The 25,119-nt window shown below is 37.6% G+C and overlaps 1 protein-coding gene across 5 annotated transcripts in view; it reads left to right on the top strand.

Annotated features, from left to right (window-relative positions):
* LOC131432375 (integrator complex subunit 3 homolog) overlaps positions 1 to 25,119 on the top strand; it is an 821,606-nt gene that overhangs the window by 366,233 nt on the left and 430,254 nt on the right. For all 5 annotated transcript variants that reach the window (XM_058598608.1, XM_058598607.1, XM_058598609.1 and 2 more), the window contains exon 9: positions 10,019 to 10,176. In XM_058598608.1, coding sequence (XP_058454591.1) covers positions 10,019 to 10,176 — 158 coding nt within the window. The remainder of the gene's footprint in view (positions 1 to 10,018; positions 10,177 to 25,119) is intronic.

Here is a 25,119-nt window from a genome sequence, read left to right as displayed (position 1 = left end):
GACAAAAATGAAAATAAATAAAGTCGCAATGTCGACAGAAGAAGCAATATTTAAAAGGGTACCCAAGAATATATTCAAAACATTAGTACAACAAACAAATAAAAACATACAAATAATAATCTATCATCCACCCAAGTTCATCAGTGAACCTGGCAAGATACAGAATCTTTTAAAAAATTACCACGAAACCCCTACGGGAGGACATGTAGGACAGCATCGTCTGTACCTCAAAATAAGAGAATATTACAATTTTAAAGATATGAAAGGAACTATTTTACGATTCATAAAGGCCTGTGAGTCGTGTAAGAGGAATAAAATTTTTAAACACACTAAAGAAAAACAAATATTAACTAACACACCGTCAAAACCATTCGAAATAATATCAATAGATACAATAGGTCCATTACCCAAATCCAACAATAACAACCGCTATGCAATAACCATACAATGTGAACTAACAAAATACATTGCAATAATATCCATCCAAAACAAAGAAGCAAACACAATAGCTAAAAACTTTGTAGAAAAATTCATACTAATATACGGAAAATTTTTGGAATTAAAATCCGATCAAGAAACCGAGTACAAAAATGAAGTACGTGAGAAAGTATGCAAATAATTACAAATCAAACAAAATTTTGCAACAGCCTATCATCCGCAGACTATTGGGTCATTGGAGAGAAATCACAGATGCCTAAACGAGTATCTGCGATCCTTCGTCAATGAACACCAATCAGACTGGGATGACTGGTTACCATATTACGCATTTACTTACAACACCACACCACATTCGGAACATCAATTTACACCATACGAATTAGTCTTTGGAATTAAAGCAAAACACACATGCAACCCCAATTAAACCACACATACAGTAGATTATATACAGCAGATACACAAAACACTTCAACATTCACTATCCATTAATAATGTTAGGGAGCCAGTTCGATTACATTTGAACGATTACACCACGTTACATCATTCAACCAAAAGGAGGGTGATGTAGCATGATAATATTGACCCGACTAACCCAAACGAAATACTTTCCCACATTTCAGCATTCACACTAAGTTCCCATGCTAGCCGGCCGTGTTGCAACATATGCTGCACACCGCGAGCTAAGCAAGCTTCCCACACTATCCGCCGATGCTACATTTCTTTCCCTTGCGCAATGCGCTATAGGTTCAATCGCCTTCTTTTGCATTGATGCACCAATCGATATTTTCTCTCTTTCTCCTCTCTCCCGCTAACAATTTATTTAACGAAAGAATTGTAACTGGCTCCTCCCACCTTTATGTACGTAGAACAGGCAGTAGGTTAGTTTAAGTTTAGAACTTTTCAATAAAATCATGCTTGGTAAAACAATCGAGAAAGAAGGTTTACTACCTTCTAGTGTTCTTAATTAAGGAACGAAAAAGAAACGACACTTTTTGAAGTCATCGCTTGGTGAAGGTTGGTTATGCGGTAAATATGCCGAACAATAGACATATTTCATGTCTATGCCATCACTATTCCATCTAACTGTGACAGCATAAATATCCCGAGTTGTAAGATCCGGTATGAGAGAAACATCGAGGGCACGATTTGCAAGTATGCATGCTCAAGGCAATTCACGTGAATTAGTCTTACCGTTCTTGTTGAAGGGAACGAAGACTGGGTTTAACAACTTTCCAACGTAGAAGTTTTCCTTTTGGAAATATGGTTCTTTAACCAAAGCTATAGAAGCTTTACCTTCTTGCAGAAGTCTGGATAGATTCATAGTTGCTGTACGTTTATGCTGGAGATTGATTTGTGCTACTCCAACCATTATTAAATTACAGTAATGAACACTACATCTCCAGCCTTTATCGTACAACAACTAGACAAAACCAAATAAATTGGAAATCGAATGAAATCGTCCACTGTGCCAGAGCTTTGCTTAATACAGTAAGGGAAAACCCCAAGAAACCGTGGAAATCGTTTTGAGTAAATTGAAGACATCAAACGTGAATCGCTACGCACATTGAAGACTATTCAGGAAACTTAACAACTGTTACGAGGATGGAAAAATACGTTGACACAGTGTATTGGGGTCGGGAGGATCACTTTGAGAAAGACGAAATTGGTTTAGAAGAATAAATAAAGAATTTTGTGTCTATGAACAAAGCCTTATTAGTCTGGGTCCCGGCTCATTGCTCCAGTCCAGGTAATGAAAGAGCCCATACTTCAGCCAAACGTGGTGCTATTGAGGGTGAAATTCATGAGAGACCGATTGCTTTCAACGAATTCTATAGCGCGTCTCGCCAAAGAACACTTGCCAGCTGGCAAGATTCTTGAGATAAAGATGATCTGGGTCGGTGGATGCACTTAATTATTCCTAAAATATCGACAAAGGCATGGTTCAGGGGACTGTATGTGAGTAGCGATTTCATTCGTGTGATGTCTAGACTCTTGTTCAATCACAACACGTTAGATGAATATCTCCTTCGAATTGGACGTGACTAATCATTGATATTGTGGCGAAGGTTATCGCGATATTGATCATGTCGTTTGGACATGCGTGGAGTATCGCGATGTCAGATCTCAACTAATAAATTCCTTGCGTACTCAAGGTAGACTATCCAATGTCCCAGTTCGCGACATTCTTGCTTGACGTGACCTTCCTTACATGAAACTTCTTTATCATTTCATTTAGTCCATTTTAGTACCTTTTTAAATTTTGTTTTATATTAGACTGTTTTCTCTTCTATGACTTCAACCAATAGCCAGTTATCTTATATTGAATAAAAGTGATGAACTGATACAAAGAAACCTGAAATAGTTAAAAGATCATGTACAAAACGAATGTATTTTATTTAATGTAATTTATATATTCCAGAAATAGACGAAAAAGTGAAAAAATCAGAATCGACCTTCTCCGATTTGGATGAAACTTTGCACATGGCTTCAGTATGGCAAACCATAGGTTTTGAACCGATGGAGAGGTAAATCCGACTTACGACTGATTTTTAAAAAGGGCGTATGTATTTTTTGCATTTCACAGAAATTGCCTTTTTCAAATCGTTGTAACATGGAAACCGTTAATTGAACAAAAATGGCGTTCAGGAAGAAGTTGTAGGGAATCGATTGGGCACTCTAAAAAAAATGTTGACTTTTTTTCTCAATAATTACAAAATAATTCGAAAAAGTTAAATAAAAAAATCAGGGTTTTAATTTTTTTGATAAATTTTATTTTAAAGCTGTTATTGAAACCTACAGATTGATGGCTATCCCATCGGCCATTTAATCCACGGCCTTTTGAAAAATGAAGCAGTAACAGTTAAAACAGTTAGTTCTTCTCGTTGTAATTCGGAAACCGTTTATCGTACAAAAATGGCGTCCAGGAAAAAGTTGTAGAAGATCAATAGGGCACTATTGATTTTTTGATTTTTTTTCTCAATAATTTCAAAATGAACCAAAAATATTAAATTAAAAGAAAATCAGGGTTTAGTTTTTTTTTCATAATTTTTATTTTAAAGCTCTTATTGAAACCTACAGATTTATGACTATCCCATCCGTGCCTTTTGAAAAATGAAGAAGTTACAGCTAAAACAATTAACAGATATATTCGAGATTTCAAGTTCTCGTTGAAAGGTTAAAAGCAATAAATTTGTTCATGATATGCTTTCTTCTAAAAGTAGCTGTTCTTGACATACTTGGATATTTAATTATAACACCATTTTTTATATTTCCATGAATTGTTTATTTGCTTGCTATATCTAGTATTATGAATAATTCTTTATTATATTTAAGGTTCAAGAAAGAAAAATGTATGAGTACTACGTGCATCGTCATTCGAATACAGTCTTGTGACGATTGTGGTTTCTGAAATCGGAACGAAAGAATGGTATTTCTGTGTGCCTCGAATTATTTGGTATCCTTATAAAAACTTAAAACTTAAACTTAAAAACTTAAAACTTGTAATAATTGTAGATATAGCAAGCAAATAAACAATTCATGGGAATATGAAAAATGGTGTTATGATTAAATATCCAAATATCTCAGCTACTTTAAGAAGAAAGGATATCATGTACAAATTTATTGCCTTTAACCTGTAGAATAATATTCTACCGATTAAATGTTTATCTTTCAACGAGAACTTGAAATTTCGAATATATCTGTGAATTGTTTTGGCTGTAACTTCTTTATTTGTCAAAAGGCACGGATGGGATAGCCATCATGTAGGTTTGATAAGAGCTTTAAAATAAAAATTATCAAAAAAAATCGAAACCCTGATTTTCTTTATTTGATTCATTTTGAAATTATTGAGACAAAAAATCAATTTTATTCAGTGTATATTTTATTTTAGAGTGCCCTATTGATTTCCTAAAACTTCTTCCATGACGCCAGTTTTGTACGATGAACGGTTTCCGAATTACAACGAGAAGAACTAACTGTTTTAGCTGTAACTTCTTCATTTTTCAAAAGGCACAGATGGGATAGCCATCAATCTGTAGCTTTTAATAACAGCTTTGAAACAAAAATTATCAAAAAAAAATTAAATCCCTGATTTTTTTATTTAACTTTCTCGGATTATTTTGTAATTATTGAGAAAAATTTCAAAAAAAAAATTCAGAGTATATTTCTATAGAGTGCCCAATCGATTCCCTAAAACTACTTCCTGAACGCCATTTTGTACAATTAACGGTTTCCGAGTTACACCGATTTGAAAAAGGCAATTTTTTGTGAAATGGAAAAATACATACGCCCTTTTTATATACCAGTCGTGAGTTCAAAACTTATGGTTTGACATACTGAAGCCATGTGCAAAGTTTTATCCAAATCGGAGAAGGTCGAGTCTGATGATCTGCTAAGCATTTCTGGAATTGCTCAATAGCAAATCGCTAGATAAAACAGTATTTAGAATAACTAATGAATACCAAAATACTAATATGTTATTTGAAATGTATTATATTCAAAGTACTATGTATTGTGGATGCCACGGCGAAGAAAATCTTATACAGGGTGATTTTTTAAGAGCTTGAGAACTTTTTTAAACAATAAAACGCATAAAATTTGCAAAATCTCATCGGTTCTTTATTTTAAACGTTAGATTGGTACAATACATTTACTTTTTGAAGATAATTTCATTTAAATGTTGACCGCGGCTGCGTCTTAGGTGGTCCATTCGGAAAATCCGCTTTTTTATCGACAAATTTTGTTCAGCGATGAGGCTCATTTCTGGTTGAATGGCTACGTAAATAAGCAAAATTGCCGCATTTGGAGTGAAGAGCAACCAGAAGCCGTTCAAGAACTGCCCATGCATCCCGAAAAATGCACTGTTTGGTGTGGTTTGTACGCTGGTGGAATCATTGGACCGTATTTTTTCAAAGATGCTGTTGGACGCAACGTTACAGTGAATGGCGATCGCTATCGTTCGATGCTAACAAACTTTTTGTTGCCAAAAATGGAAGAACTGAACTTGGTTGACATGTGGTTTCAACAAGATGGCGCTACATGCCACACAGCTCGCGATTCTATGGCCATTTTGAGGGAAAACTTCGGAGAACAATTCATCTCAAGAAATGGACCGGTAAGTTGGCCACCAAGATCATGTGATTTGACGCCTTTAGACTATTTTTTGTGGGGCTACGTCAAGTCTAAAGTCTACAGAAATAAGCCAGTAACTATTCCAGCTTTGGAAGACAACATTTCCGAAGAAATTCGGGCTATTCCGGCCGAAATGCTCGAAAAAGTTGCCCAAAATTGGACTTTCCGAATGGACCACCTAAGACGCAGCCGCGGTCAACATTTAAATGAAATTATCTTCAAAAAGTAAATGTCATGTACCAATCTAACGTTTAAAATAAAGAACCGATGAGATTATGCAAATTTTATGCGTTTTATTGTTTAAAAAAGTTCTCAAGCTCTTAAAAAATCACCTTGTATATATTGCCTATGAATTGAACGTATTTATGGATAAGAAATAAAGCCTTGCAATTTTTTTGCCCACAGTAGTATACTATATTATATTGTATTATACCTTATGATAAAAAAAAGAACCGGAATTTTCATTTTAAAATTCCCGCGCTTGTTCAATCGGTAAACTTTTATTCTCTCAACGTTTGCAACACTTTTATACACATTCTGTCAAATTTTGACGCATATCGTACGATTAGTTTTTGTTTGGCGTCTATACAAAAAAGTTGAAAAATTTTCGTGTGTCGATTTTTATAATGGATTAAAATTCAGAACAACGTGCGTGCATCAAATTTTGTGTTGCAAATGGATTTAAGTGTTTCGAAACGTTGAAAATGTTAGAAAAGGCCTTTGGTGAATCGTGTCTAGGAAAAACACAGGCATACGAGTGGTATAAACGCTTCAAAGGTGGTCGTACAAGCTTGGACCATGATGAGATCCCTGGCCGCCCAACAACATCTGTTACTGAAGAAAACATTGAATCGGCGAAGCAAATCGTGTTGCAAAATCGTTTTGTACCGATTAGAGAGATTGGTGTGTTGTTGAGCATATCTTATGGATCAGCCGAACACATTTTAACTGATGTTTTGGGTTTGAAACGCGTCGCTTCTTGTCTGGTGCCAAAAAAGCTAAATTTCATTCAAAAACAGCGTCGTGTTGATGTGGCCAAAGAGATGATTTCCAACGCAGATAGTGACCCCAACGCAGATAGTGACATTCATCGAATGCATCATAACTGGTGATGAGCAGAGCTGCTAAATGTCACTATCAACTAGCAACTTTGCACGACGAAGATTGGAAAGTTTATGTCACTGGACTGCTGCCAACTAGGCTCTACCAATCATCATATATTGAGTGTCTGAGAGCCGATCTGTCATAACTTAAATTCTCTTGATATTATACTCACCAGGACGCTCATTGATTGCCGATGCGATTGATATTATCTTCATTTCTCCTGTCACTGTTTGATTACGATGTGACTAAATATTAATCAAGAGCAGCATAAACATTGAATTAAACTCATGTACACCAATAAACTCCGAAATCCGATGACTTTTTACAAAGAACAATGAACTTTATCAATTTGTGTTTATGTTAGTACTCTCAAGGAATTTTTTACTTCAACAGGGAATAGGGGAATGAGAGAGAGAACAAAATGCGTCACCTGTCTTTGACAGAGTATACTTCTACTTGGTCATTGAACTATCGAGTATCTCATTTGACAGACACTTTTACCGTACCGATTACAGTTGACGATGATTTTAATGAGTCTGTCAAGGTCATTTGACATGACTGACAATTTGCAGCTCTGGTGATGAGGTGTGGATCTATGAATATGACGTCGAAACCGCACAACCATCGACCGAATGGCGCTTCGAAGGCGAGCCGTTGTTCCAAATTTTCATCCATTATAAAAATCGCGAAAATTTTTTAACTTCTGTGTCAAACAAAAACGTCATATGCGTCAAAATTTGACAGAATATGTATAAAAGTGTTGCCAACGTTGAGAGAATAAAAGTTTACCGATTGGACAAGCGCGGGAATTTTAAAATGAAAATTCCGGTTCTTTTTTTATCATAAGGTATTTTATTATATTATAATATATTATATTATATTATATTATATTATATTATATTATATTATATTATATTATATTATATTATATTATATTATATTATATTATATTATATTATATTATATTATATTATATTATATTATGTTATATTATATTATATTATATTATATTATATTATATTATATTCTATACATTTATCATGGCGACGTAATGGGAGAGAGCATCTGGATATCGGACGAATTAGATGCGGGATTTCGTATAGCCATCCCAAGTCGCTTGAAGGAAACTTGTTTCCTTCTGAAGGTTCGAAATGAGTCTGATGCGCCCTTCTCAAACAAACCATCAGGCGGGTTCAAACATGTATAGCAATATGCTTCATCCATGCACTTTATATTATGCTTATATCAAGTAAATTTGCGAGTAATATTATCATGCGTTTATTGCACTAGGTAGTCGGGTACCGAGAATACGTTGAAATTTTACTGCGTTTAGTAATAATATGTGCTTCCTACCAAAATATGAAATTTCTTCCGAAACTCGTAAAATTCCGAACAACCGGCTGTTGGGAGGTTCGCTGTCAATTCATACATTTAATGCATTGTGTTCTTTTTTTAATAGACAGCCGTAATACTGGTAAGACATTACTCGATCATCATCAATCGAACAATTTCATGCCCTTGGAGATTCGTCATTAGGAAGAGGCGAGTTAGTTTCGGACGAGGCTAAAATTGGCAGGCACTATCGATTTCGTATATATACTTCGCAAAAGTGAACCAACCCACCACTAGGAACTGGAACCACAGGAGAGAGGGAAGGGGAGCTTGGAAGGAATCAACGCTCCCTTACACAACTTAAGGGTGAAGAGAGAAAATTAAGGGAGCGTATAGACAGCTTCAAAATGCTCGAATAGCGGATTTCATGCCCCTGGAGGTTCAACACTAGGAAGAGGCGAGTTAACTCCGGACGAGGTTAAATTTGGCAGGCACGATCGGTACCTTGTTCATACTATGCAAAAGAGAACAGTAACATAATTTGAAATGAATAAATATTTTTTGTCTTAGCGATCAATAGAACCACATGGTGTGTTTTCAATTTAATGTTTTGAAAAACACATGCACCCAAACTTGCACAATAATAAAGGGTGATTTTTTAAGAGCTTGAGAACTTTTTTAAACAATAAAACGCATAAAATTTGCAAAATCTCATCGGTTCTTTATTTTAAACGTTAGATTGGTACATGACATTTACTTTTTGAAGATAATTTCATTTAAATGTTGACCGCGGCTGCGTCTTAGGTGGTCCATTCGGAAAGTCCAATTTTGGGCAACTTTTTCGAGCATTTCGGCCGGAATAGCCCGAATTTCTTCGGAAATGTTGTCTTCCAAAGCTGGAATAGTTACTGGCTTATTTCTGTAGACTTTAGACTTGACGTAGCCTCACAAAAAATAGTCTAAAGGCGTCAAATCGCATGATCTTGGTGGCCAACTTACCGGTCCATTTCTTGAGATGAATTGTTCTCCGAAGTTTTCCCTCAAAATGGCCATAGAATCGCGAGCTGTGTGGCATGTAGCGCCATCTTGTTGAAACCACATGTCAACCAAGTTCAGTTCTTCCATTTTTGGCAACAAAAAGTTTGTTAGCATCGAACGATAGCGATCGCCATTCACTGTAACGTTGCGTCCAACAGCATCTTTGAAAAAATACGGTCCAATGATTCCACCAGCGTACAAACCACACCAAACAGTGCATTTTTCGGGATGCATGGGCAGTTCTTGAACGGCTTCTGGTTGCTCTTCACTCCAAATGCGGCAATTTTGCTTATTTACGTAGCCATTCAACCAGAAATGAGCCTCATCGCTGAACAAAATTTGTCGATAAAAAAGCGGATTTTCTGCCAACTTTTCTAGGGCCCATTCACTGAAAATTCGACGTTGTGGCAGATCGTTCGGCTTCAGTTCTTGCAGGAGCTGTATTTTATACGGTTTTACACCAAGATCTTTGCGTAAAATCTTCCATGTGGTCGAATAACACAAACCCAATTGCTGCGAACGGCGACGAATAGACATTTCACGGTCTTCAGCAACACTCTCAGAAACAGACGCAATATTCTCTTCTGTACGCACTGTACGCATTCGTGTGGTTGGTTTAATGTCCAATAAAGTAAACTGAGTGCGAAACTTGGTCACAATCGCATTAATTGTTTGCTCACTTGGTCGATTATGTAGACCATAAATCGGGCGTAAAGCGCGAAACACATTTCGAACCGAACACTGATTTTGGTAATAAAATTCAATGATTTGCAAGCGTTGCTCGTTAGTAAGTCTATTCATGATGAAATGTCAAAGCATACTGAGCAAATAATAATGCATGAAAATCATAACCTCAAAAAATCTGAGCAAATACTAATGCATGAAAATCCTAACCTCAAAAAAATCACCTTTACAAACACCATCACCCATTACTCTGATAGATAAGCAAAATAATCTGTAACTTTCTTATTTACAGGACATTATATCAGAGTTGGATGCATCACTGCACGCTGAAGCTTTGACGTATATATTGCTACTGCTGAAAAATGAAAAACCCTCGACTGATTTGGTTAAATGTCTGCTGAGTCGGGAATGTAAAAACAAGGCAGACTCTTTTGTCATATGTGTGCTTAGGTGAGATTTCATTAAGGGGGGGGGGAGGGGAGTTAGGTTTTCCAGAATTATCGTTCAACAAAATAAATTCAAATGTTTTGCATGATAAAAAGCATCATTCGAACAATATTTTCTTGTTATATTTTTTCGTGGAAAAATATTGAGAAATAAGTCGGTGAAGAGGTATTTTTGAGAACGCTTCTCAAAAATAATGATTTGCGGTGTCCACTGTATCTGAGCGTAGACTAATTAGAATAGAACAAATGCACTCAGCATAGTTAGAGTAGAAGTTTTTCTAGACCCCAACGTTTCTGTTTGATTTTTTTAAAATTTTTTTATATTTATATTTTCTTATAGTAAAACATTTCAAAAATTTTCTGTGAAATTTTCAAGCCTATTGGAATGAAACTCTGGAAGTTATGGACCTTTATCTATGGCTATCTCATTCTACGAAGAAGCAAGAGCTCGGCGCACAGGTCTAAGATTTCTACTTGGATTGACTTTAAAACTTGATAAAACATTCTTGAGATGTTTTATTATAATAAATTATACTTTAAATACTTTAAATACTTTAAACGCGTTTTACTCGAAAGCAGGTTTCGAAAGTCCTTGTCCATCATAATTCAAAAACTATTGAACCAATTTTTTTTTACATCAGATCCCAACGTTTTCCTTCTCGTTGTTTGTTACTTTGGGGAGGTTTTACAGCTACAAAATGGAGGTTTTTTTGTGAAAAATCGTAGTTTTCACTTTGAACAACCGCAAAAATAAAAAAAAAATAAAAAATCAAACAGAAACGTTGGGGTCTAGAAAAACTTCTACTCTAACTATGCAGATTTGATTTGTTCATTTCTGATTAGTCTGCGCTGAGTGGACAGTGGACACCGCAAATCATGATTTAAATACCTCTTCACCGACTTATTTCTCTATATTTTTCTAGGAAAAAATTACAAAATGTTGTTCGAATGATTCTTTTTATCATGCAAAACATTTGAATTTATTTTGTTGAACGATAATTCTGGAAAAAAAAATCGCTAAAATGATGATTTTTTCATCGTTTAGACCCTACACCGCCCCCCCCCCCCCTTAATTTTGTATAGCCTTAAAAATTAAAAATTTATTTTATTTATAGGAAGAGCATTGAAAATTACACACTATGTATAGGGGGGACATTACAAAAATTGGTCCTCCAAAATCTAAATGCATAGATATGTTATCAGGGAACATAATTACAAATGTGACGAATTGTAACGACTGGAAAATTATTTTTAATAATTATTCACAACTTTCTCAGCCCCTTTGCAATTGGCAAACGATTTATTTCTGAAATTTCCCGACGTTTCGGCCGTTTTTGATGGCCTTTTTCAAGAGAAATTTAGTCCTGTCGTTAATGTCGAAGCCGTTGATTGCTAAAGGCAAACCACCAAAAACGGCGAAATGTCAGGCAATTTTAGAAATAAATCCTTTGCTAATTGAAAAGTGACTGAGAAAGCCGTGAATAATCATTGAACATAATTGAAAAGCTGCAAGGTCGAGCTTCCAATGCTTTAGAAGCTATTGTGTATTGAAATTTACTATAGCTGTGTGTATACATGTGTGTGTATGCGACAAAAATGCCATTCACTTTTCTCGGAGATGGCTGAACCGATTTTCAAAATATTTTGTTTCAAATAAATTATGTCTTGATCGCATAGGCAGCTATAGAATTTCGCCCCGATACGACTATACGTAACCTGATTACGAAAATACACAAAAAAAATGTACTAACTCTTCTCCGAACCCGATTTTCACAAGCTTGAACTCAAATGAAAGGTTTTATAGTCCTTTATGATGCTATTGAATTTCATCTGGATCCAACTAGCGGTGCAGTTTATTATGTACAAATTAATGAAAAAATGTTCACACAAATTTCTCAGAGATTAGTGAAGAAACTCCAAATTTGTAACTCACTTCGATTTCTTAGCGATGGTTGATCCGATTTTCATTAACATTGAAAAAAAGTAAAGGTCTTATTGTCTCATAGGTTACATTTTATCTGGATGCGACTTCCTTACATCCTTACAGGTTACATTTTTTCTGGAATTACAGGATGAAGAGTGTCAAAACTCTCAAACCGTTATAGAAAATAATGATGCAAAACCGTGCTTGTGCGGATACAATACCGCATGAACGATGCACACCTCGTGCTTTGTTCGATTTCGTACACGCTATAAAAAAAACGTAAAACTACATCGAAGCTAGGTTATGAAAACATTACCGTATCCATCTGCACCGAACAAACATTTTCATGTCTTTTCAACTGTGTTGGATAAAGCAGAGGCACGGTTGTCTGTTACCGGTGTTTGATTTTGTTTGAACATGGAGCTGCGGTTGAGCCACTTTATGGGAAATGTGGTATGAAGAAGGAATAAATATCAATGGTGAAGTTTATTTAAAATGACCTGTATTGGAATTTCATGATTCATGATGTATATGCAACTGACGGTTTTGTAGTAATATCGTGCCGGGATGTGTATGACGGTTTTGTAGTAATATCGTACCGGTAATGGGGTAATAACGTCAATACAGGGTCCGCCATGCAATTTTTTTTTAAACATGCAATAAAACACAAACGGTTCATCCGATTTCAACATTTATTTTTTCATATTAAAGTACAATCTTTCCGGTTAAATGTGGAATATAATTTCATTCAAATGGCTGTCTCGGCTGGTCTTGCAGTACGCCATACGGTCGGTCCAGTTTTTTAGTACATTTTCGATTGTATGCAGCTTTATTTCAGCTTTCTTTGTGTACTCCTTTATTTTTCCCCAACGCATTCTCACCGGTTCTAAGGCATAATCTACTGGTACGTTGGTGAATAGTGAAATGACATCCAAAGAAAATAAAACTGAATCAACCTGCAAACAACAAACTCAAAACTATTTGCGATGTGGTAATCCATTTGCCCAACCACGTTGTTCAGCACACCAGAAAAGCACTTTGCTATCTTGTACGGCGAAGTCCCTATGCTAGAAACAATAATTCTCAACGGCCTTCCTTCCTTACGCGTTTTGGGGTGCCCATACACACGCGGGGGGTTACAATTAAAAACTTTCAAATTCCTTTAACTTAAACTTTCTTCAAAATGAGTTTTGCAGGATCTTTTTTGATTAACGTATATGTTTGATCGTCACTCAGTAGCGTTTGTATTTTTCTTCATACTCATTTCGCTTTATTACTACCACCGTTTTATCTTTGTCTGCCTTAGTAACTATAAGATCATCACGATTGTTGAATAAACTTTCGTCTTTTTTCGATCTTGTCTCAACCATTCGTTCTCGTCGTGGAAAGATTGTTTGGTGTAGTCGATGTGGTTAACAATAGCGTTTGATACATCATGACGAATTGTATCTGCCATAGGATCTTATTGAAAAGAACCTTCGATTTCCGACAGAATACGAACGTATGGAACCTCACGCGGGTCCGGGGTATTGAAACCCGAGCCTAAATGAAGTGAACGTTTCACGAAATCTGGTAAAGCCTCATTTGTGTAGTTGAGTACCAAGTTTGCATTTTCTTTTTCACTGATTATTGCAGATTTAGGGTTTTGCAATTTTATCATTAGTCGAATTTTGCATCTCTCAAAAATCATGGATGTGTCGAAAAACACAGTAGAATTAGAAGTATCCAAGAAATGAGCACGGTTGGGAACAAACGAAGAAGGATTAATATTGTGAACCATGTAGTCAAAATACATGGACATAAAACGGGTCTGATACTGAATTCTTTCCAGTTTAATGCAATGGGTGTTCGCGGCGCATCGGAAACAGATGCATCCATATTCCATTACGGACAATGTCGTTGTTTGGTACAGCCTGATCAGATCTCCTGGGTGGGCACCTCACCAAGTTCCGGTTATTGTGCTAAGAAAATTAATTCTCTGCTGGCATTTTTGTTTCAGATACCTAATGTGACATCCCCAGGTGCCTTTGGAGTCGAACCAGACCCCGAGATATTTAAATGTGAAGACCTGAGCTAAGGTTTCACCCCCTAGTTGAAGCTGTAATTGTGCTGGTTCTCGCTTCCTTGAAAATACGACCAGCTCAGTTTTCTCCGTAGAGAACTCGATAACCATTTGAAGAGCCCATGTCGACAAGTTGTCGAGGGTATCTTGTAATGGTCCTTGGAGATCGGCAGCTTTGGGTCCTATAATGGACACAACGCTGTCGTCGGCAAGTTGTCTTAGCGTGCAAGATGTGTTGGTATATTCATCGATATCTTTTACGTAAAATTGTACAAAAGGGGGCTTCAGCATGAGCCCTGAGGAAGACCCATGTAGCTGAATCGTATTGTCGACAAATCACCATAGATTATATAAAAAGGTGTTCAAAGCCGGCGAAAGACCATGCTGGTGCAGCTTCTCAGATAGGATATTTATAGAAACTGCATCAAAAGCCCCCTTGATATCTAGAAATACTGATGCCATTTGTTCTTTACGAGCAAATGCCATTTGAATTTCTGTTGAGAGCAACGCAAGACAATCGTTCGTTCCTTTACCCCTGCGGAAACCAAATTGTGTATCTGAAAGCATGCCATTAGTTTCGACCCAATTGTCTAGACGGAAGAGAATCATTTTTTCGAACAACTTCCGGATACAGGAAAGCATAGCAATCGGCCGATACGAATTGTGATCGGAGGCTGGTTTCCCAGGTTTTTGAATGGCGATAACTCTCATTTGTCTCCAGTCGTGTGGAACAATATTACCCTCGAGGAACTTGTTGAACAAATTTAGCAAGCGCCTTTTGGCATAGTCAGGAAGATTTTTTAACAAGTTGAATTTGATTCTGTCTAACCCCGGGGCTTTTTGTTACACGACCAAAGCGCAAGTGAGAACTCTACCATCGAAAACGGTGTTTCGTTTGTATTCGATGACGCGACACGGAAGATCTTCTGCTCCGGAACAGAATCGGGGCATACTTTTCTATCGAAATCGAATATCCAGCGATTAGAATATTCCTCGCTTTCGTTCGTTGTGTTGTGGTTGCGCATTCGTCGGGCTGTGTTTCAAAGAGTTCTCATCGATGTTTCTTTTGTTAATCCGTCAACAAACCGTCGCCAGTAACCTAGTTTCTTTGCTTAATTAAGTTCTTCATTAGCTTATCTAGCGCTGCGTAATTTCTATAATTATCAGGTGTTCCATATTTTCTGAACTTTTTGAATGCTAAAGATCTTTCCGCGTTCAGTGATGAGCACGGGTTGGGAAGACGAATGTTAGTATTCACGCCGGGTATACGTTTCGTCTGAGCTTGAATCGCAATGTCGAGAATCAAGTCAGCCATAAACGTATACTCTTCCTCCGGAGGAAGTTCTTGTGTTGTTTCTAGTTTCTCAGATATCGATATTGCGTAGCATTTCCATCAATATTTCGAGTGAGGTCATACAAAACATTGATTGTTTCCGATGGTCGTAATCCGCTGGCGATTGAAATTTCGATAGGCAGATGATCGCTACCGTTGGGATCAGTTAGTTAACCAAGTTTCGCACAATGCAAATGCGTCACATTTCAGATTATTTACTAGATATTTAAAAGGATTTATTTTCGGGATGATACTTCTACAGTTCCACTGTAAAACAGTGATCGAATCCTTGACCTCGTTCGAAAAATTAGCCATCGAAAGAAACGATTGTTGAATTTTACAAGTCCAGCACTTGTGTTTTCTGGTTCCTTGGGGACTTTCGGGGTTTTGGGTGTCCCCGGAAGTATTGGATATTCTTTCTCAGATTTCAAGTCTCCGGAACTAGGAGCTGTTGGCTTCGTCTTTTTGTTTTCTTTACCAACACTTCCTTCTGCTGTTACTTTTGGAGGGCCTTCAAGAGATATCTTCGAACCCTTGCTAGGGAGTTTAGGAGATGATATATTTCTCCTCTTCCTAAAACCACGAGGGGATCGTCAGAGTCGCAATCGTCCTCAGACAAGCAGGTATAGGGGTTCTGTTCAGGTGGTGTGGCGATTTTCAGTATTTCTGCGAACGAGCGGGTTTATCGTTGCTTGAGAGATCGTTTCAAATGATCTCCACGTAATTTATACGTAGAACATGCTGTGAGGTCTTGCGGGCCGCCCCACAGTAAAGACACTTTTCAATGTCTCTGTCGCAAACGCCATCCGCATGACTCTCTCCACACTTCGATCAGCGGGGCCGATTTCCACAATGGAAAGCTGTGTGTCCTAGTTGTTGACAACTAGTGCAATTCATTACCCGTGGTAAGAAAAGTCGTACAGGCAGACGAACCCTGTCCAGGAGAACGAATTTCGCAAAGCCGAGCCGGAGAAGGTCACCCGATACGAGTCCGAGTGGGGATAAGACTTTGTCCCATCCGCGGCAATCGATACTGTATGCCAACGTTTGCAGTCGAGCATCTTGACATTCTTAAGCAAGGGATCTTTAAAACATCCGACCCCATGTTTGAGAATGTTCTCGCATGTTAGACTTGGATCCGTGATCACTCCGTCTATCACGACTTCGCGAGCTGGTATGTAAACGCGGTATGTAAAGTGATCGTTTCGAGCGATCTCATTAGCATGTTTCAGACTGGTCAACGAGACCCTGAGATTATCGGGACGAATTTTTGAGATAAATTTCAAAGTTGTATATTTTGACGCCAAGTCTTTGGAGATTTTCAAAATATTAAGCGGTTTATTCTTCTCTTTGGTCCGGAAATAAACCACATAAAGGCCGGCCGAGGGTGAAGGCTCTTCGGGATACTGTTTAACCCGGTGAGTCTTACTATTTGGAGCAGATTTAGAATCTGTTTCCATTTTATCTGGGTTGGCGGTTCAATGCATAGGGCACTGGTCTTACAAGCCAGTTGTCGTATGTTCGAGCCCCGACCTGGAAGGATTCTTAGTGTCAGTAGGATCCATAGTACTAGCCATGCAATGATTCTGTACACTAAGAATCGGCTGCGAAGTCTGTTGAAACAGAAAGGCCAAATTCCACAAAAGGAATGTAATGCCAGGACTTTGCTTTGCTTCCATTTTATCTTCGGGGACAGGGGAGTATCTTATGGACTTGCCACAGCGCGGTTGAGGTTCCGCGCAAATTATAAGGGGAGTCAAAATATAAGTGGACGATAAAGAGACACGAAGGGATAAAATATAATACTTAGCTAATGATCTATAGTAACTCGGCCGCTGAGGCCAAGCGTTAGTTACAACGACCTCCGAGAATTAATAAGCACACAGCACCAGTTCACGGCACCACATTAAACGTCTGTTCACTGTTCGTATTGTTTTAACACAATAAAACCCGGCACTTTCTAACGGTATTTATTGTTTATACTATATTGATCTACTGCACAAGCTCACGAATACAAAAGATTTGATATTAAACGACCTTGAAACGGATTAGAATGGATTCATGCACAGCTGCTCTAATGAAAACTACCATCCGATCGATACGACGGTCACGAAAGGAATGAAATTTAGCCTAGTTAATTTAATTTCAAATTTCATTCATTTAAAAAATACCTGCCTCCAAACAGAAAGGCAACAAAAGCCTACGGCTAAAAATAATTCAATACGGAATAAACCACAATCCGTTATTCAACATTTTTCAAATAACTTTCACGATCTTATAGAATCTGAATGTAAAAATAAAAGATAACGGACGGATTTCCCTTCCGTTGATTCTATGCCGTCTAACAATATTTACGAGATTCTTCGTGAATCCGATTGTAGCGACATAGAAGAAAATTCTTCAAAATTCCCAAAATGGACGCTTTTCGTTCTGGGAAGCAACAACAATCTATGCCACCAGTGACGGTGATGATTTTCGACTTCAAAGCACTCCGTACTGAGCTTTCTACTTTTCTTCCGGAAAAAGTCTCATTTCAAATCGGACAAAGAGGAGAATTTCGAGTCTTGGTTGATGGATTGGAAGATTATGAACGTCTTATCCGATATTTGTCCAAAAAACTTCATAAATTTTATTCATATGATATAAAATCAGACAGACCCTTCAAGGCTGTCTTGAAAGGCTTATCAAATGATCAAAGTACTGATGAAATTAAAAATGAACTAAAAGAATTACTTGGTTTTGCCTCTTCCCAAGTAATACTTATGAAAAAGAGCGAATGGTACTTCTAAACCACGCTCTGGAATTTACCATGAACTTTACTTAATACACTTCAATCTAAGTGATGTAAACAATTTGAAAACTTTAGAAAAAGTACGTTTCATTTTCCACATTAAAATTCATTGGGAACATTATAAACGGCATAGCCGTATTGCAAACTTAACGGAATTACGTCGTTGCCAAGGCTTCGGTCATGGAACCAAAAATTGTCGTATGGATATACGGTGTTTGAATTGTGGTAAATCGCATTCGAAAGACGTTTGTCCAATGAATGAAAGCACTGATAAATTTTCATGTTCAAATTGCGATGGAAATCATAAATACAATTATTTGAAATGTCCTGTGAAGGAAAATATTTTAAACTCATTCGCTTAGACAACAAGTCAAATCAACGACCTTAAATTTACAGAAGATACTTGAAAATCAAAAACCGTTACAAATGCCACGCCTAATTCTTCTAAGGCACTTATTTCTTCGAATTTAAAACAAAAAACAGGTAGAAATCTACCTACCAATATTCCTTCGATGCCATTCGCTTCTTTAAACGAAGTTGATTTAGGCGATATAATGGAAAATAAAATGATCTACCTACAAGATCAACTTTTTCAAATGATCATCCGAATGAATTCGACTTCATCACTTTTTGAAGCATTTCAAATCGGACGGCAATTTGCAAACAATATTATTTGAAGGAGATTTGCAAAATCTCACAAGATATCGAGCATGTCCAGTGGAATTGTAGGCAAAATAACAGTAATGGTGAAATACTTCATAACCAACTCTCAGCTTTTTACTTCACAGTTCTTCATCCCAGTAATCCGACTTGTTTCTCTTCCGTGAAAAACCCGTCTACAATTGATCTGGTTCTAACAGATCAAAGTCACACTTGTAGTGAACCGATTACACATGCTGACTTTGACTCAGATCATCTTCCTGTAACATTCAGACTTTCCAACGAAGCTATAATTAATCCAATTATTTCTATAACAACTATCATAGAGCTAATTGGTTGGATTATAGATCTCACATTGAATATCATGTGGATCATGAAGCTATTTTAAAAAATTCTGCAGACATCGACACAGCAATTGATAATTTGAATCATTACATTATCGAAGCTAGAAATCTTTCAGTTTCCAAAGCTCAAACTGAATAAAATTTTCCTATAATCGATGACAATCTTCAACTGCTCATTCGGTTGAAGAATGTTCGTCGACGACAATATCAACGTTTTCGTGATCCTGCTATGAAAAACATAGTAAATTTACAGGAAGAAATTAAACATAGATTTACTCTTTTGCGAAATGAAAATTTCACTACAGAAGTTGAACAAATTAAACCATATTCTAAACCTTTCTGGAAACTTTCTAAGGTTCTTAAGATACCTCAAAACTTCTTACAAAGCTCAAAAACTTGCTCAGCAGTTCGAGTGTGTCCACAATTTTAATTTGAACGTTGTGAGTCCTATTGAAAATGAAGTCTCACTGATATATGATCATATTTCAACTCAAGTGTTATTACAAGATGACATTATTGAGACGAATTTTGATGAAATTAAGTCAATTATTAGGAAACTTAAAAACATGAAGGCTCCTGGTAATGATAGATTCTTCAATATTCTTATTAAAAATCTTCCCGATGTTGAAGTGTTTTTAATTAACTTACTTCCCAAATATATGGAAAACGCTAAAGTAATTCCTATCCTCAAACCTGATAAAAACCCAGTAAAAACATAAAGTTATCGACCAATTAGCTTACTTTCTTCTATCAGTAAACTTTTTGAGCAAATTATCTTGTTGAGAATGATGTCTCATATAAATGAGAATTCAATTTTTTTACCGGAGCTGTTTGGATTTCGTCATGAACATTCAACTACTCAACTTGTAAGAGTAACGAACATGATAAAAGCAAATAAATCTTCTGGGTTATCCACTGGAGTTGCTCTTCTAGACATAGAAAAAGCATTCGACAGTGTTTGGCACAAAGATTTAATAACAAAAATGTTTGATTTCCAGTTTCCTATTCACTAAATTTCTGTTTGAGCTGTTAGTAGAATGATCTCACTAATAGTACTGTTGTTGTACCGTTTAATTTCACTACGTCACGTCATTACACTCTCACAAAGTCACTATTTTCACAGTCACTATTTTTACGATCTATTTTATAACGTTTGATACACTTTCGTGAAAATAGTGACTGTGAAAGTAGTGACGTGACCTAGTGGAATTAAACGGTACAACAACAGTACTATTAGTGAGAATATTCTACTAACAGCTCAAACAGAAATTTCGCTCTCTGTATTAGTTAGTAAGTTAGTATATAATTTCTTTTTCCCCATTACACAATACAAGTAGGTTTAGAATTTTAGCTACACAAAAATCTCAGAATTGCGGAAGCAAATGATGTCTTCATGCTAATAACTAAATCATGTACATAATAGGGCTGAAAAGTCACAGCTTGTGGCTGAACACCCAATTTAAATCTTAATAATTTAATTTTAACTCATATTCCAATAAATAGTTATTTAAAAAAAAACGGATACTTGTTATTGTAGGTGAGCTGCTTAGCGTGTCTTATTCTACCCCCCACTTTCAATAGACCATTTTTTGAGGAATGGATTTAAGTTGTTCAAACTATGATCATGCTCTCTTCTTGCTACGCACTAAATCTCCTGTTGAAATTCGTTATGCTGAAGTGCACATGCAATCGATTTTAACACAGTCGGATACAAATTTGTAGTGCGATTCTCCCTCTTTTTTTCTGATGTTCGAAACAAACCGCAGAACATAAGTAAGAGTTCGTTGAATTTTCCGAAATGATTCATATTTGGTGAATATAGGGAACTGTTCATACTTCATGATTATATACACCATAACTGGTGGTCTTAGCTCTGAAATCTCGCAATCCTGTAAAGGCTCAGGAATTTATATCAAATATTCACTATTGCGTAGACATTTTGGACTATTCCACCACTTATCGTTTTTCATCAAATCACTTGCAGAAAGTGATTCGTTGTCAGCGTTTATCTCAGTGGTTCTGTTTCGGATGAATTTAGGTAAACTATCACACCAGAGGTTTACTGAACCATATCGATTTATGCTAAAACATTTCTTGTCCACCGCGAAAGATCATTCGTAACCGAATGTTCGAAGTGAACACACGCGTTTTTCTTACCGCAAGTGAGTTCTACCTGTGCACCGACTTCACATCGGTATCGACAGTGGACGCTATTGTGCTATACACGGGCAGCAGCGGACAGTACCATACATCCATTGTTTGCTACCCGCATCGCCGTACAATCCTGAGTCAAGATCACACTGAGCCACAACGGAGGAGTGAAGGATCAAGTGCGGGAGACTCTTTTCTCCCGTACTAAAAATATGAATATTGATGACATTGGGGGTGTCTCGGAAGAAGGCTAAGCTTCAATGAACGAAGAAAGTTTAGAAACCCCAGGTTTCGCCAAACAAGGTACGCTTTGTTTTGTCCGACCTGAAGCAAGCAAACGGGATTGCTACCAGTGAGTTATTAACGAGGGAGTACCGCGTGTACGTCTCGTCTCATGCGGTGGAGATCTGGTCCGACCATCAATGTCAACTTCCCTCTCTGAGCAGCCTAGATAGCCGTGTAGTGTCGGTAGCGGTTTCCCAACTGGCTAAGAATAACGCTACGGTCCACCTGTACCGGTGGTATAAGTCCATCAAACAGGTAAGCCGTGTGGCATCCGGCGGAATTATTTTCTACCAAGAATTGATCCACTGGTTTCCTGTTCCATGTCATAAAAGGCCACAAAAATAGGGTCTCCTGAGTCAAGGTGTTGATCCGTGCCGATGACTGAATAGCTGCAGGAGGTTTAATAATGCAGTCGTGAACGGAATATCTTGGGGTTTTCCCTTACTGTGTTAAGCTCTGGCACAGTGGACGACTTCTTTCTTCGCAACTCGTGGGATTTAAATGATTAAAACATTAAGAAAAATCCTTACATGATTCGCTATAGGCGATTATAAGCCAATACATTCGGTTTCTTCTAGTTGTTGTACGATAAGTGCTGGAGATGGAGTGTTCATTACTCTAATTGATAATGGTTAGAGTAGCACAAATCAATCTCCAGCATAAACGTACAGCAACTATAAATCTATCCAGACTTCTGCAAGAAGGTAAAGCTTCTATAGCTTTGGTTCAAGAACCATATTTCCAAAAGGGAAACTTCTACGTTGGAAAATTGTTAAACCCAGTCTTTGTTGCCTTCAACAAGAACGGTATGACTAATCCACGTGAAATGCCTCGAGCATGCATACTTGCAAATAGTGCTCTCGATGTTTCTCTCATATCGGAGCTCACAACTCGGGATATTTGTGCTGTCACAGTTGGTATGACTATTGATGGCATAGACAGAAAATATGTCTATTGTCCGGCATATTTACCGCATAATCAACCTTCGCCAAGCGATGACTTCAAAAAGATTGTATCATATTGCTGCAAAAGTGATCCACCGCTTATAATCGGCAGCGACATAAATGCTCACCGTATCATTTGGGGCAGCACAGATATAAATTTGAGAGACTCTGATATGATGGAATTTGTGAGCAGTACAAACTTGCACATAGTCAATGCAGGAAACCGTCCAACTTTTGCGAGATCTAGAAGAGAGGAGGTTTTGGACGTAACTCTCTGCTCTGATAGAATTGCGCATGAGTTGGTGAATTGGCTCGTCTCCGATGAGCTCGAACCTTCGTTGTCTGATCATAAGTACATCTTCTTTGATCATTCAAACGTTAAATTTGATATTATCTCATATCGTAATCCCAAATCTACAAACTGGGACCTCTATGAAGAGGGCTTAGCGACTAGATTTTAATAAGTTACTTTCGAAGTCTAAGGACTTTAATGTCAGTTTCTTAAGAACTTCAGATGGTGAACACTTGTCTGATGAAGGTGATGTACTTCACTATCTTTTTAACATTCACTTTCCAGGATGTATGGATCCATCACCGACAGCTCTTCTCGAGACTTTTTCAGGTAGTTACGATTCGTGGGCACTCGCTCGAAGCGTTGTTACGATTGAATCGGTCAAATGGGCAGTTGAGAGTTTTGCTCCGTACAAGTCTCCTGAAAAGGATGGAGTTTTCCCAGTGTTACTGCAGAAAAGGGTATGAACATTTCAAACATGTTTTGAAGAAAATACTTACTTTTGGTCTTGTGACAGGATATATTCTAAGAGCCTGGCAGGAAATTATTGTCAAATTCGATCCCAAAGGCGGTCGCGACACTCATGAGGAAGCGAAGAGTTTCAGGCCTATCAGTCTTAGCTCATTTCTTCTTAAAACGGTGGAACGCATAGTCGATCACTATATCAGGAATGTTAGTTTGGGCGTGCATCCGCTACATGGAATGCAGCATGCTTACCAGCGTTAAAAGTCCACTACAACCCTGTTACATGATGTTGTGTACAACATTGAAAAAGCTTTATCACAAAAGCAATCTTGCTTGGGAGTTTTCCTAGATATTGAAGGTGCCTTTGATAACGTGTCTTTCAATTCAATTCTGGAAGCAGCCCGTGGTCATGGTATACCTTCAAGTATCACAAATTGGATACGCGCAATGCTTAGTAATTGACTTCTTTGTTCATCGCTTCGGCAAGCAGAGATTAGAAAGCTGAGTGTCTGTGGGTGTCCTCAAGGTGGTGTACTATCCCCACTTTTATGGAACCTAGTCGCCGATGGTTTGTTAAGAAAACTTAATAACCTTGGATTTCCGATATAAGGTTTTGTCGACGATTATCATATATTGATGACCGGTATCAGCATTCACACTCTCTTTGATTTAATGCAACAACCCCTGCGATCTGTTGAACAATGGTGTTGTCAGGTTGGATTATCTGTAAATCCGGGCAAAACATCAATGGTGCTTTTCACTCATCGTAGTATAATCACAGAAGCTCGTCCATTACAGTTTTTCGGTTCAGAGGTCAATGTGGTCGATCAAGTTAAATACGTCGGGGTTTTTCTTGATTCAAAACTAAATTGGTCTGCTCACATTGACTTCAGGATGAAAAGAACTTGTATGGCTTTCGGCCAATGCAGACGAGCTTTTGGAAAATCATGGGGACTCAAACCCAGATACATTCATTGGATCTACACAATTATTGTTAGACCAATTTTAGCATATGGATGTCTTGTATGGTGGCAGAAAGGAGAAGTCGCGACAGTTCAGTCAAAGCTAAATCATCTGCAAAGGATGGTCCTAATGGCGATGACAGGAGCATTCACAACAACTCCTACTGCTGCTCTAGAGGCGCTACTGTGCATTAAACCACTACATGTGTTCCTAAAACAAGAAGCATTATCTTGTGCATACCGTCTTAAGGTTACAGGGCTTTGGAACAGTAACCCATTAGATTATGCTACAAGCCACACTCGCTTGTTGTCTCAAATGGTTACGTGGGATGAGTATTTACTCGCTACTAGTGACCTAACTCTCACATGCAGGTTTCCTTTCAAAACATTCAATGTGAGCTATCCTCTACGTGAGGAATGGTTGTCTGGTTGTCTGGGACGACAACTTGATGAACACATAGTTTGTTATACGGACGGTTCTCTGTTGAATGGTCGTGCTGGTGCGGGTGCCTACTCTCGTGAAATGAGGTTGGAGTAGCCTCATTCACTTGGTAGATACTGTACTGTGTTCCAAGCAGAAATCTACGCGATTCTGTGTGGAGTACAATCGTCACTTCAGCAGAGGATCTGTGGTAAACGAATTTATTTTTGTTCCGACAGTCAGGCAGCCTTAAAAGCACTCAGTTCGAATGATTCACTGTCGAATCTAGTGATCGCATGTCGAACTCAAATTG

Source organism: Malaya genurostris, chromosome 2 (assembly GCF_030247185.1).
Source record: "Malaya genurostris strain Urasoe2022 chromosome 2, Malgen_1.1, whole genome shotgun sequence".
NCBI lineage: Eukaryota > Metazoa > Arthropoda > Insecta > Diptera > Culicidae > Malaya > Malaya genurostris.
This window is presented reverse-complemented; position numbering and strand designations above follow the sequence as displayed.